Source organism: Neocloeon triangulifer, unplaced genomic scaffold (genome assembly GCF_031216515.1).
Source record: "Neocloeon triangulifer isolate White Clay Creek 2 clone unplaced genomic scaffold, ASM3121651v1 ptg000012l, whole genome shotgun sequence".
Lineage (NCBI taxonomy): Eukaryota > Metazoa > Arthropoda > Insecta > Ephemeroptera > Baetidae > Neocloeon > Neocloeon triangulifer.
In genome coordinates, this window is record NW_026775554.1 from 11895812 (window position 1) to 11907652 (window position 11841).

General features: G+C 45.5%; 1 protein-coding gene across 3 annotated transcripts in view; it reads right to left on the minus strand.

Annotated features, from left to right (window-relative positions):
• Nucleotides 1-1680: 1680 nt before the first annotated feature.
• The window catches only part of LOC132196648 (protein split ends), a 61548-nt gene continuing 51387 nt past the window's right edge, over nt 1681-11841 (minus strand). For 2 of the 3 annotated variants that reach the window (XM_059619438.1, XM_059619439.1), the window contains exons 11-21: nt 7545-11647; nt 5961-7285; nt 5522-5864; nt 4938-5372; nt 4268-4714; nt 3762-3959; nt 3468-3630; nt 2866-3353; nt 2601-2801; nt 2316-2480; nt 1681-2173 (exon numbers count right to left, since the gene is read on the minus strand). In XM_059619438.1, the coding sequence (XP_059475421.1) occupies nt 2042-2173; nt 2316-2480; nt 2601-2801; nt 2866-3353; nt 3468-3630; nt 3762-3959; nt 4268-4714; nt 4938-5372; nt 5522-5864; nt 5961-7285; nt 7545-11647 (8000 nt within the window). In that variant the 3' untranslated portion in view covers nt 1681-2041. The remainder of the gene's footprint in view (nt 2174-2315; nt 2481-2600; nt 2802-2865; nt 3354-3467; nt 3631-3761; nt 3960-4267; nt 4715-4937; nt 5373-5521; nt 5865-5960; nt 7286-7544; nt 11648-11841) is intronic. The other variant, XM_059619440.1, reaches the window with a different exon arrangement.

An 11841-nucleotide genomic window follows, 5' to 3' on the forward strand; every position in this document is an offset into this window, starting at 1 on the left:
TATTAATTATCCGGTAGTAATAATAACGCGGAAATCATACATACCCAAACGCATTTATCTTGTACAATAATAAATACATATTTTTTTTTTTACATATCAAAGCTACCCGGAGATTTTCTTAATTTGATGACAAACTGTGTGTATATGTGTGTGTTTGTGAAATAATTTATGGTTCTATACAGAGACAAGTGGTTTTGCATAAAATCAATTCAAGTGACAATTTTCAAGTCCTAAAAGAGACATTTTGAAAAAATTTAACAATCGTAACATCATTTTTAAGTGAGGATAATTTTCTCCTGATTTTATTTTACACATGAAAATAGACGGTTATTAATATTTCTTCTTTTTTATATGTTTAGTATTTTTCCACTGGCCGATATTGATTTTTTTTTGCTTGCCCTATTAGATAAATAAGAAAGAGATGCACATCTGGACAGTAATTTTTTGCAGTAGTTCTACATAACAGTTGCGTTTTAATTCACGTTTTAATAAGACGAGTTACACATTTTTTGAGCAAACTGACATGAAACGCTTCCATTTCAGATCTATTGATCTTTCTATAAAGACTTCATATTTTATACGCTTACAATTTATGATGTGTGGTGGAGCTAAATGGAAAAAAACAGACGCATCTTTTTTACTTCTGCAAACAACAAATCGGAGAATTAAAAATTCTTTAGATTTCGGACAGTTAACACTCAATCTCCTTTTACTCCGTTTTCTTGTCACAGTTTTATCTTGCTATTTTGATCCATATCAGTAAGTATGTTGTGTATGTAATATATATTTCCTCGTGTATGTGTCTTGACAAAGGGTTATGGCCCCGAAAAAAGAAATAATGATGTAAAATAAAATGAAAAATCGGCAAATTAATTTTAATTACGTTTTTATTAATTATTTATCTTCTTTCATAGATCTATATGTTATATACAAAATTTACAAGTGCTTATTAATAATTAGGCGATAGGGATTTTTTTATTATTTTCATTTTTCCATATAATTTGTTTTTTCTTAAAGAGGTGGGTTTTTTTTACAGCAACAACAAGTGGTAATAGGTTTCTTTCCCTTAATGTAGTACAATGTTTTTGATGCATTGTTTAATAATTATAATAATTTATGATTATTATCATAATTAGTGTTTGTATTTTTTTTCTCGTATGAGGTCGGATGATGACTGACTTCAGTTTAGAGTTTTCATTATTCAATCGAGAATAAACATCCAAGTCCTGTGTTTTTAACTTACACGCTAAAATAAATAAATTAGTAAACCAATTCTTGGGCGAATAAATCCAAATTAAAACATCTAAAAATGTGTGGGGGAGTCGAACGAACTTGTGCTTTGCACTCTCTCGTGACAGCATTATAGAGAACCAATGGAAACAGAAATCCAAAAAAATAGACATATATAAAAATAACTTCTTGCTTCTGAACAACAGTGTCTGTTACTTAATTAAGTGGTAATAATAGCAGTAGTAGTACTTGATGACGAGAGTAGGCCTAATAATATTGGATATTATCATGTGAGTGAGTGTGTGGTTTGTTTGTATTTCTGTGTCGTGTGTTCTTTTTGAAGAATAACAATTTTTACCATTATACTTTTTGCCTTTATCTCTATTATAATAATTATCGTCATTAATAATTATTCACTTATGCTTTCGTTAAGATAAGAGATGATGGAAGCTTCTTCTGTGTTTTTACTTTAGTTTTACACTCTGGGTTAGTGGCTGGTTACTCGAGATGCTACGCACCCTTAATTCCTTCCTTCTCACAATCGATTTCCCCTCCCAACTTCAAAAGTTTCTTTTTTCTGAAGTGAATATTTTTCTTTTTTAATATATATTACGTTTCTCCGATGGCGGAAAACCCAACATCAACATCGAACAACAGAAATACAATCAGCGATAATTACCATCCACATATTTAGCCAGCTGCGCATATCGATATTAATTGAGTCTCGTATTCTTATGTGTAATTAGAGTGTACATTGATCGACTATGTTTGTCTGTTTTTGAAATTGGGAAGATTTCCTTTTGCTCGAGAGTTACGTGTTGGTGGCGACGACAATCAGCAGGTGCGAGATGTTCTTCACTCGGGTCATGAGGTCGGGCGCAATGCGGCCAAGCTGGTCAGCGGCGTACATGCAGCCAGGAAAGATGTGGACCACATACGAGTGCTAGAAATATAAAAATATATTTAACACCTTTCCAGAGAAATAAAATTGAGAAAAAAGTTATCATTTAAAAATGCTTTTTGTTGTTTTTGCAATTATTTATATGGAAGTTTAAAAATCTGAGATATTGAAACTTGATGCTTACAGTTGCTTGCGGGTTTTCCCTGCTCTGGGTGTTGACAATGCCCGCTGCTGATTTCTGCATTAGGTAGTTGTGGAATCCGGTATACAGGTTGCTGCTTTGCAGTAGAACGTCATGCTCGTCCAAGCCACAGGGCAGAGCCAGAAGCACACAGTGCTCCTTCTCAGCCTGAAATTGCAAATTAGTGAGTAAAAATTATAAAAATGTCTTAAAAATTGGTTTCATCATTACATTGACTGATTATTATACAAAAATGTTAATAAAAAATATCAAGGTAACAATATTCACCTGAATTTTTCTGGTGACACCTTCAAGTTGACTTGGTTCGAGTCTCATCCTCTGAGCGATCTTGAGCAGAGCAGCTGAACCATTCTCATTTCTGGGTAGGGAGTCTTCAGCAATTGAGCGGCTGCCATGGACAAAGTGCATCTGGACGCAGGCTGAGTCATTCTTCAGGGTCAGCATGCCTTGCCACACAATTGGATAGCGCTGCAATTAGAAATAAAATATCAATTAAAAACTGATGCGCACAAGAAATAACAAAATTTCTTACGTCCAAGAGCGCATCCTGGGGTTGCGAGGGTGGCATTAGTGGCGTCTGCAGCAGAGGCAGGGTTGGCGGCGCCTCTGCGGCAGGAATGGGGTGTACCCTGGGGTGGACAGCCCCCGCCGCAGCCAAACGGTGGTGCGCTGGAGGCGGCTCATGCCTGTTGTACTCGTCCTCGTAGACAACATACTGCTGGTTGTGCAGGTGTCCAGGCAGCGGCAGGCCTCTGGGGGCGAGGCGCTCGTCAACCAGGTGTTGGTGGTGGATGAGTCGCTGGGCGCCGCCATAGACGGTGGCCACTTGGGGCGAGTCTGTGCTGCGGTCGTGTGGCGACAACAGGTGTGCCGGGGGCACTGGGCCGTGCCTGGCGCCGCGACTGGCAGGCCGGCGGAGCTCCAAGGGTGGACTGTGAACCCCCATGGCCTCGCCACCGGCCTCTGGCTGATCAGCCTTCTGAGTCTCAAGTCCTGGGATTGCTGGAGAGCGCACCGCACCTGAGACAAAATTAGAAATCATTTTATATAAGCGTTATATTTTGAAATATAATCATGAAGAAAATTAAAACTAAACAAAAATTGAGTACTCCATTTGAATTTTAAAGCACATACCTGGTGGCAGGTGGTGGTAGTGATGCGGCAGGTGCTCCTGCTGCGCCCTCATGAGCTGCTGGTGGTATAAGTGCTGCTGCACCAAGTAAAGGTCCCTCGGGGCACTTGGCCCTGGTCTCAGGTGGTGGTGAGCGATGCCACCGTACGCCACATGTTGTTCACCCTGTAAGAAAAAATACAAAGATGGTCAGTTTGAGAACGAAATAGAAATAATTTTCAAAACAAAATAAAAAAACTAAGGTCTATCATGCAAAAGCAGAAAATCTTTCTCTAATTGGTTCCCAACGAAGGTACCTGTTGGTGGGCAGGAGGCGGCGAAAGCGGGCGTGCTCCTGCGGCGCAGGCGCTTGGACGGTTCCGGACCCTCTCAATAACCTGTCCTCCGGAGGTGAGGTGATGAGAGGGCGGGGGCAGAGAAGGCGGAGGCACGTAATAAGCAGAGGCCGCTGAGCCTCCGCTGGCCGTTACTGGCGGCTCGACGGCGTGTTGTTGCTGTTAGCATGCAGCACCCAATTAGTCAAGTGAAAGAAACCACCACCAGAAAATATAGGAAGAAAAAAGCCAATATTTGATAGAAATTGATCATTTTTTTCTGATAGCACAAATAAAAATTTTTATTTTCTTGAAAAAAAAAAAATCTAATTTTGTATTTATCCAATTATTATTAAATCTATCTCAATCAATTTCAAATTGTGGCCCCTAAAACAATATCTCTTATATCACAAGCACTCATGTTAGTGTCTGAAGCAGCTCAGCAACCAATAACACCCCATGCCAGAATAAGAAATTGCGAAACTTACCAGTGACGCTTCGTAGGCTGGGATGGGCATTCCTGCCTGTAACACCTGGGCGTGCGTGAGATGCGGTCTGGACAGCGGCGACTCGCGGCTACCGCTCCTTGCGGGCGGCACCTGCTGCTGCTGGTTGGCCACAATGCAGCCGCTCATGTTGACGTCCACCTTGGGTGGTTCGGTGGCCAGGCCACTGGCGCCAGGCAGGGCGGCCGCAGTTCTTGCAACGGCACCAACCCGCAACCGTGGTGGCAACATAGACAGAGGAAGCTCGTCTTTTGAGTCAGGCTTCTTTTCTGGTTTGACCTTCAGGGGCTCAACTTGACGATAGCCCGGAGGGAACTGTGAAGCGCCAGAATGAGCAGGCTGAGGGTGGTAGGGCACTACTCCAGGCATTGGTTTCGAAACAGGCTCCAATACTGAGGTCAAGTGACTGCTTGAATGGGCCACGGGAATCTGTTGGAAAATAAGATTAAAATTATGTTATTTGAGTTAGAAAACATTATCAAGATCAAATATAAATCACATGGAAAAACAATATTATTTAACAAATAAGTTGTTAAAATGTAAAATGTAATTGTGACAGTGTTTGATATTTAATTATGTCTTGTGATTGTGTTGCTTAGTATGAATTATGGCTTAAAAAGAGACTTATTTGAACTATCAATATTTAATTTACCTGAGGAGGCATTGGCTTAGCCACTGGCTGACGTCCAGGCGGCAGCGGCGACACCTTTGTGTGCGAAAGTCCTGGCGATGAAGACGGCGTGATGGTCAGTGACCTTTGCACTGGTGGAGAGGCAGTCACAGTCATCCTGGCCGGAGGTGAACTGGCCATAGTGACCAGTCTGCTGTGTGCAGGTGTCATGTGAGCCGCAGGAGGCGTGGGCACAGTTGCTGGTCCCATGTGAGCAGGTCGAGGCAACTCGACGCCTCGAGCCCCAGCTGTGATGACAGACGGGTGTGGCAGGGGTGGAGCCGACTGCACCACCGAAACGGGAGTGGAAGTCGGAGGCCACGGCGGATAGGCAGCCGTAGGCCCTTCTGACCTTGGAGGGTAGCCCCTTGCCACTGGCGGTGCTGATTGAGGATGAGCCATTGGAGGCTGCTGCACCTTTAATAGAAAAAAAGAGCATTTTTAATTTTTTGTTAATACATTGAAAAATATCATCCTAATTTTATGCTGCAAGTTCAATTTACAATTATTCTAAAATTAATAGTAGTTTTGAATGAAATAAATCAGATATGAAATGTTTAAATTACCTTTGCCACAGTAATGGTTGAGGTTGGTGGCGGGGCTGAAGTCATGACCTTGACCACACCCTGACTTATCAGTGGTGGTGGTGCTTGCTGTGCAGGGGTAACAATTCTGGATGGGGTACTGGTCACTCGAGCTGCGGCAGGCGCAGGCGGAGCGATTACAGCACTCGGCTGAGACTTGTTTGGACTTGGAACGGGAGGCGGCTGTTGCACTTTGGTCACCAGAGCGGAGGGAGCCTGTTGTTGTTGTTGTTGAGGTGGTTGAACCACTGCAGGCTTTGGCACATTTGGAGGCGGACCTGCAGGAGGAGCAGATACAAGAGGCGCACGAACCCCAGGCGGAAGTCTGTAAGTTGATAAAAAAATTTAATTAGTAAAAATCTGTTAATTAAAGGAAAATTGAAATTCAGAATAGAATTAATTTAATTTTGTTTTTCTTTACCTCAGGGGTTGTCGGCCGAATCTTGCGTCTGCAGGGTTGATGACGAGCACACCTGCCGATGTTGTGACAGGAATGTACTGGCCTTCCTCGGACTCGCGCATTGGCATGAGTAGACCTGTGACTGGGTCGATGAGGGTGGTTGGCTCCTCTGGCTGGTCTCCAGTTTTGACATGCAGATGAGCTGGATGGGGCTGGACCGCTCCTTTGGCCAGTTCAATGACCTTTTGAGGCACCGGTGGAGACATTTTCGGAGGCGCGACGGAAGGCGTGCAAAGGGCCACTGGTTTTTCTTCGGGCCCCTTTTCCTCCTCCTCGTCTGGTTTGACTGATCCGCCCCTGACAGCTCTGCCAAGAGGCTTCCTTTCCTCCTCTTCTCTGCCGCGACTTGCAGGTTTCTTGGGTGAACTCTCAATGAAATCATCCACCTTGAAGTTGCCTTTGACTACCTCTTCAATGACATCATCCACTGTGCTACGACTAGTGTCTTTCTCAAGAAGACGGCGTGACTTTCTAGTCGCAGGTGGTGACCTGACGTTGGCCATTCCTGACAGGGGTGGGTGCAAAAGTTTCCCTTCATCTTCAGACGCTCCGTGGTCATCAATGTGACTTTCATCAAGATTCTCTTCAATCTTTTCCTCCACCACAGCTGGAATTGCCACCTCTGGAGGTGGTGGTGGTGGGGGTGGTTCATGAATCTTCTCTTCTGGTTTGGTTGGAGACAATCCAGACACGCTCTTGGACTCGAACTGGAAGTCCTCGTCGTCCGAATCATGGAATTCATACACGTCTGTGCACTCAGAGGCTGTTCGCGGCTTGCCCTTTTCTTCGCACTCACTCTCAGTCTTCTTCCTGCGCCCCTTGCGAGGCTTCCTGCCCTTGACCTCCTCCTTGTGTTCTTCAGAGGACTCTTCAGCCTGACTTTCCTGTTTTTCTTTCGACTCTGGTGTGGCGACAATGTCGGAACTTCCGTCCCTGGCAATTCTGCTTCCACTGCCTCTGGCAGACCTTCTGGTGGAAATTCCTCCTCGGCTGCCGCGGCGGCTTCTGCCTCCACGGCGCGACCTGGTGGTGATTTCGTCGTTTGAGGGGGATCCCATTTTGGAGTCAGGAGAGAGAAGTTCAGAGCCGTCGCTCTTGACTTCATCAGGAGTGATGACTTGCTCTGGCTTGGGTGGCTCTTCGCGGGCTGGAGTGACTTCCCGTTCAATGCTAGGCTCTTTTGGCTTCGGAGGCTCTTCCACAACAGGTGGTTTGATTTCAACCTTAGGTGGCTCTGGTTTGGGCAAAACTTGGCTGGCCAGATCTCGAATGACAGGAACATCCACCTGTAACATTGAATGAAACATTTTTATTATGAATTAAATTTGAAAATATCATTTAAGATTAGTTTTAAAATTTTTAATTTTTGCTATGCATTGGTGTAAAAATTTAGTTAAATAAATTTTTATAATAGGTTATTCTTACTTTAATTTTATGATATTTATTTTAAATTTTAATACTTAACAATTAATTAAAAATTTAATTATCACAATAAAAAGGTTTTAAAATAAGATAATTTTGCAGGAATATTTTAAAGTAACTGACCTTTTTGACGATTGGCGTTGTGACCCTGAGAGGCTGCTCAACTTTGACCGGTTGCACTTCCTCTTTGGGCGCAGCCTGCTCCTTCTCAACCACAGGCGTCTTGGGCGGTTCCTCGACCACAATGGCCGGCAGTTTCTGCTTTTCCTCAGCCGCAGCAGCGGCCGCAGCCGCCGCCGCGTCATCCTTTTCCTTCTGCTCAGTGACAGCACTGAACGCGCGCTCTTCCTCCCTGGGAGGCGACGACTGAGACTTGTCGTCCAAGATTTTCGAATCGACAATGTCTGAGATCTGCTTGTTGATGTCTGGGGACATGAGTGACGAGTCGTCCTCGGCGGCCAGCTTGCTGTTGAAGTCGTTGAGCACCGCCTTCTGCCTTTCCTTCTCTTGCTGCTGCTGGTAGTAGGCGGCAGGAAAATCAGGTGTCTTGGGCGGACGCGAGAAATCGATGTCAGGAGTTCTCGGCGCTGTGTCCGGTGTCTTTGGAGGAAGGTTAATGTCAGGTGTCTTGGGCGGTTCGTCAAACCTGTTGCCAGGGTAGGGAAGGCCATCCTCATCCTCACTGTGTGCCTCCTCGTCGATTTGCAAGTCGTGCTCAGACTGAGGAGTTTCTGGACGCTCTTCGTCCTTCTTGGCCGACTCAGGTGGCGATTTCCACTTATCCTTGTCGCTCGGCGGGGTCAACTGACCTGGCATGACGCATTTAAGACTCTCAACGGCCTGCTGGATCTCGGAGTGCGACTCCTCGTTAGCCACGTCCTCTTGGTTGAGCATTGGAGGGCTGGGCTCGATGATAGGAGGCTCGCCCTCGTCGCTGAACCGTCGGAAGTCGAAGGTCTCGCCAAGCAGGGCGGCCACTGCATCTTCTGTCTCCTCCTGAGAGATGCCAGTTCGCGGCTTTTCTTCTCGCTCCTCAGGTGGTGGAGGTGGTGGTGGAGGTACAACGACAGGAACAGGCTCTTCAGGCTCGGGAACTTTGTGATCCTCCTCGAACTTGGAAATGCTTTTGATCGCGTCCTCGTGTACGCTCTCGTCCACGTCTTTACCAAAACCAGGGATGAACTTTTCCGGCTTCTTCTTTTGCGTGGGCGACGCGAGATCATCAAAGGCCTCAACCTCAGGAAAGTGCTTGGTGATCTTTCTCGCCTCAGGAGGGGTGCTTTCCTTCTTTTTGGGGCTCTTTGGTCTCTCCTCGGAGGTTGACTTGAAAGATTTGTGCTCATCCCTGTGCCTCGACTTCTCGTCCTTGGACTTCTTCCTCTTTTTCTTTTTGACTTTTCCAACAGACTCAACGCTCTCGTCGTCGGTGAAGCGGAAGACGTCAGGCTCCACAGGTTTGGGCTCCTCGGGTAGCTCCTCCATGAGTTTTGACTCTAGGCTCCTTCCAGCCTCCTCAAGGGAATCGTCATTAGGTTCGACCTTAATTTTAAAGTCCTCTCTTTGTTTTTCTCGCCTTTTGTCCTTGCTCTTCTTGTCCTTCTTTTTCTTTTTCTCCTCAGAGTAACGCCGCTCCTCAACGTGGTTCACCGGCACCTCAACAATTGGCTCTGCTTTTACAATGGGCTGAGGCAATGGCGGAGGAACGGGGATCTCCACATTTGAGTCGGAATCAGAAGTGAACACCTGTGAGACTGTGAGCTTCTTAGCAGGTTCGTTGTTATTGATTGGTTTGGAGTAGACGCGCGTCTCTTCGTCAGAGTTGTCCGAAAGTGGGCCAAAAATGTCCTCCATCTTGGTAGAATCTTTGATCTGCGACTCCTTCTTGTTCTTTTTCTTTTTGCTTTTGCTCTCCTCCTTGACTTGCTCCTTCTTTTCGGTACTCTTGTGGCCCGATCGTTTCCTTTCCCTCTTTGACTGGTGTTTCTTGTTTTGATCCAGAAGAGAGGTGGGAGATGTTTCCATTTTGATTCTGTTCTCATCAAGACGCTCCAGGCGCACTTCAACTTCATCAATGTCCAATTCAGAGAGGCGTTCCGAGCTGATGGAATTCTTTTTGCTGGAGGACAGCTTCTTCTGCTTCTTTTTGTGCACCTTGGCAGGAGTTTCACCCTCCGAACTTTTTCTCCTGATTCGCTCCATCTTTGCTTCGTCCTCAGAGGTGTCAAATCGCTCCCTAGACTTGGCCTTGATGAATGGCAACTTTGGTTTAATATCATCATTATCACTATCTGTGTAAATGTTGAAAGAGGACAGAGGCTTGCTTGCGTGCTTTTGGTGCTGCATCTCCTCAAAATCAGAAGTGTCAGACGTGATTTTGGGTTTGAAGGCCTTCCTTGAGCCAGGAATATACTTGCTGCGTGCAAGACCCTCTTCGTCACTTTCTTCCGAACCAGCTCGGGAGCGCCTTTTCTCCCTGAGTTTTTGTCCGCCATCGTCAGAGGCAGAAGAAATGTCACTGTGAGGAATTCTCTTGATCTTTCCCTCATCCTCGCTTGAGCTGGTCATGAACATCTGGTGCGACCTCCTTTTCTTCTCACGGTCAAGGTCCGAGTCGGAGTCCTCGTCCCACGAGGTTGATCTCTTTTTCTCCTCTCGTTTGGCCCTTGACTGCTTAAGCTGGTCAAACTTCTTTTTCAACTTTTCTTGCCTCTTTTCCTCCTCCTGTTTTTGCATGTTTTTGGTAGAGCGTGCTTTGACTTTGTCATACATGGAAATGTAAACAGGCCCCTCGTCCACAATGTCAAAGATCGAGTGTTGTTTCGGGCGACCTCCGTCAGTGAACTCGGACTCACTGTCAGAATCGAGTTTTCTCGGCTTGTCCTTCTTTTTCATAGGCTTTGGCGTCTCTTCCTCCTTGCGCTTTTCCAGTTTCTTTTCCTTTTTGGAAGAAGACTCGGAGCTGTGGTGTTTTCGCTCCTTGTCTTTCGAGTCTTTCTTTGGTTTGTACCGGTGATTTGCATCCTCCTCGTTTTCACGTTCCTCCTCTTTGGGTTTTGGCAAACTTGGTGGTTTTTCATCTTTCTTGGCGGAAGAAGACTCGCGCAATGGTTCTTTGTCCACCTTGGACTTCTTTTTCAGTTTTTCATGGTCCTTAGAGCGGTGCTCTTGGCTTCGGCTGCTACTGCTGCTGCTGCTCTTGGACTCGTGTTTCTTTTCCTCCGATTTACGCTCGTGCCTTTTCTCTACTCTTTGTTTGTCATCCACTCTCTGCTTTTCGTCCACCTTCTTAACCTCCATTTTTTTGGTAGCATCCTTTATAGCATCTTTGGAAGAGTCCTTTGACTCTCTGGGCTCTTTAGATTCCCTGGAGTCTTTAGATTCTCTCGAGTCTTTAGATTCTCTCGAGTCCTTGGATTCCCTCGATTCCTTTGATTCTCTAGAATCCTTGGATTCTCTTCGATCAAAAATCTTTTTTGATGACTTGCTGCTGTCTAAAGTGGGAGAAAGCTTTGGTTTCTTGACCTCAGGCTCCAGTGACGCTTCTTTGCTGGTGGTCGAGGACCTCTGGGTGCTACTGGTGTTGCTTTCCAGACTGTCCTGAGAGCTGACGCGCCTCTTGTTGCCCACAGCAGCAGGCACATTGAGTGACTTGTTTGCAGACTTGTTTGGTTCTTTGCTACTGTCTCTCTTGTCCTTTTTCTTCTCGCCTTCGGAGCTGTCCTTCCGTTCCAGCGTCTCCTTGCTGGGGGTCTCCTTCTTGTGGTCGGAGGAGTGCTTGTGTTTGTGCGAGGAGGACGAAGTGCTGCTGCCTTCCTTCTTGGAGGTGTGCTCTTTTCTGCTGTGCCTGCTTGCATGTTCTTTGTCTTTGTCGCTCTTGGCGCTGCTGCTGCTGCTCGTCGAAGAGGTACTGCTCGATGAAGACTTCGACTTGCTGCTGCTACTGCTCTCCTTGCTACTCTCCTTGCTGACGGCAATGCAGTTCTCTTTCTTTGGCACAGGTTTGCTGCTGATCTGCTGCTGCTTAATTGCTGGCTCAGGAACCACGTCAGGCTCGGGAGAGGTGCGAGCAGGTGATATGGAGGGTTCTTTTTCGAGACCAGGCAGAGAGGAGCTCAGGGTGGTGTCTACAACCATTGGTAGGGTTGGTTGCGGCGCTGATTGTATAGGAGGTGAAGGTATGCGTGGAGGTGGAGAAACCGCACGCACATCTGGTGAGACCTGACTCCCTGGAACAAAAAGATTGGAAAAATTAAAAATTGGGAAATTGATATTTTTTTTTAATCATTTTTATAGACCTTAATGCACACAAAGTTTTAAATCTTTATAAATACGATTGACATGAATAAATTAATTTTATGATTATGTGATAATATTTTTTTTTTAAATATTTAAAATAATCTTAAATTATTAGTTCAGAATC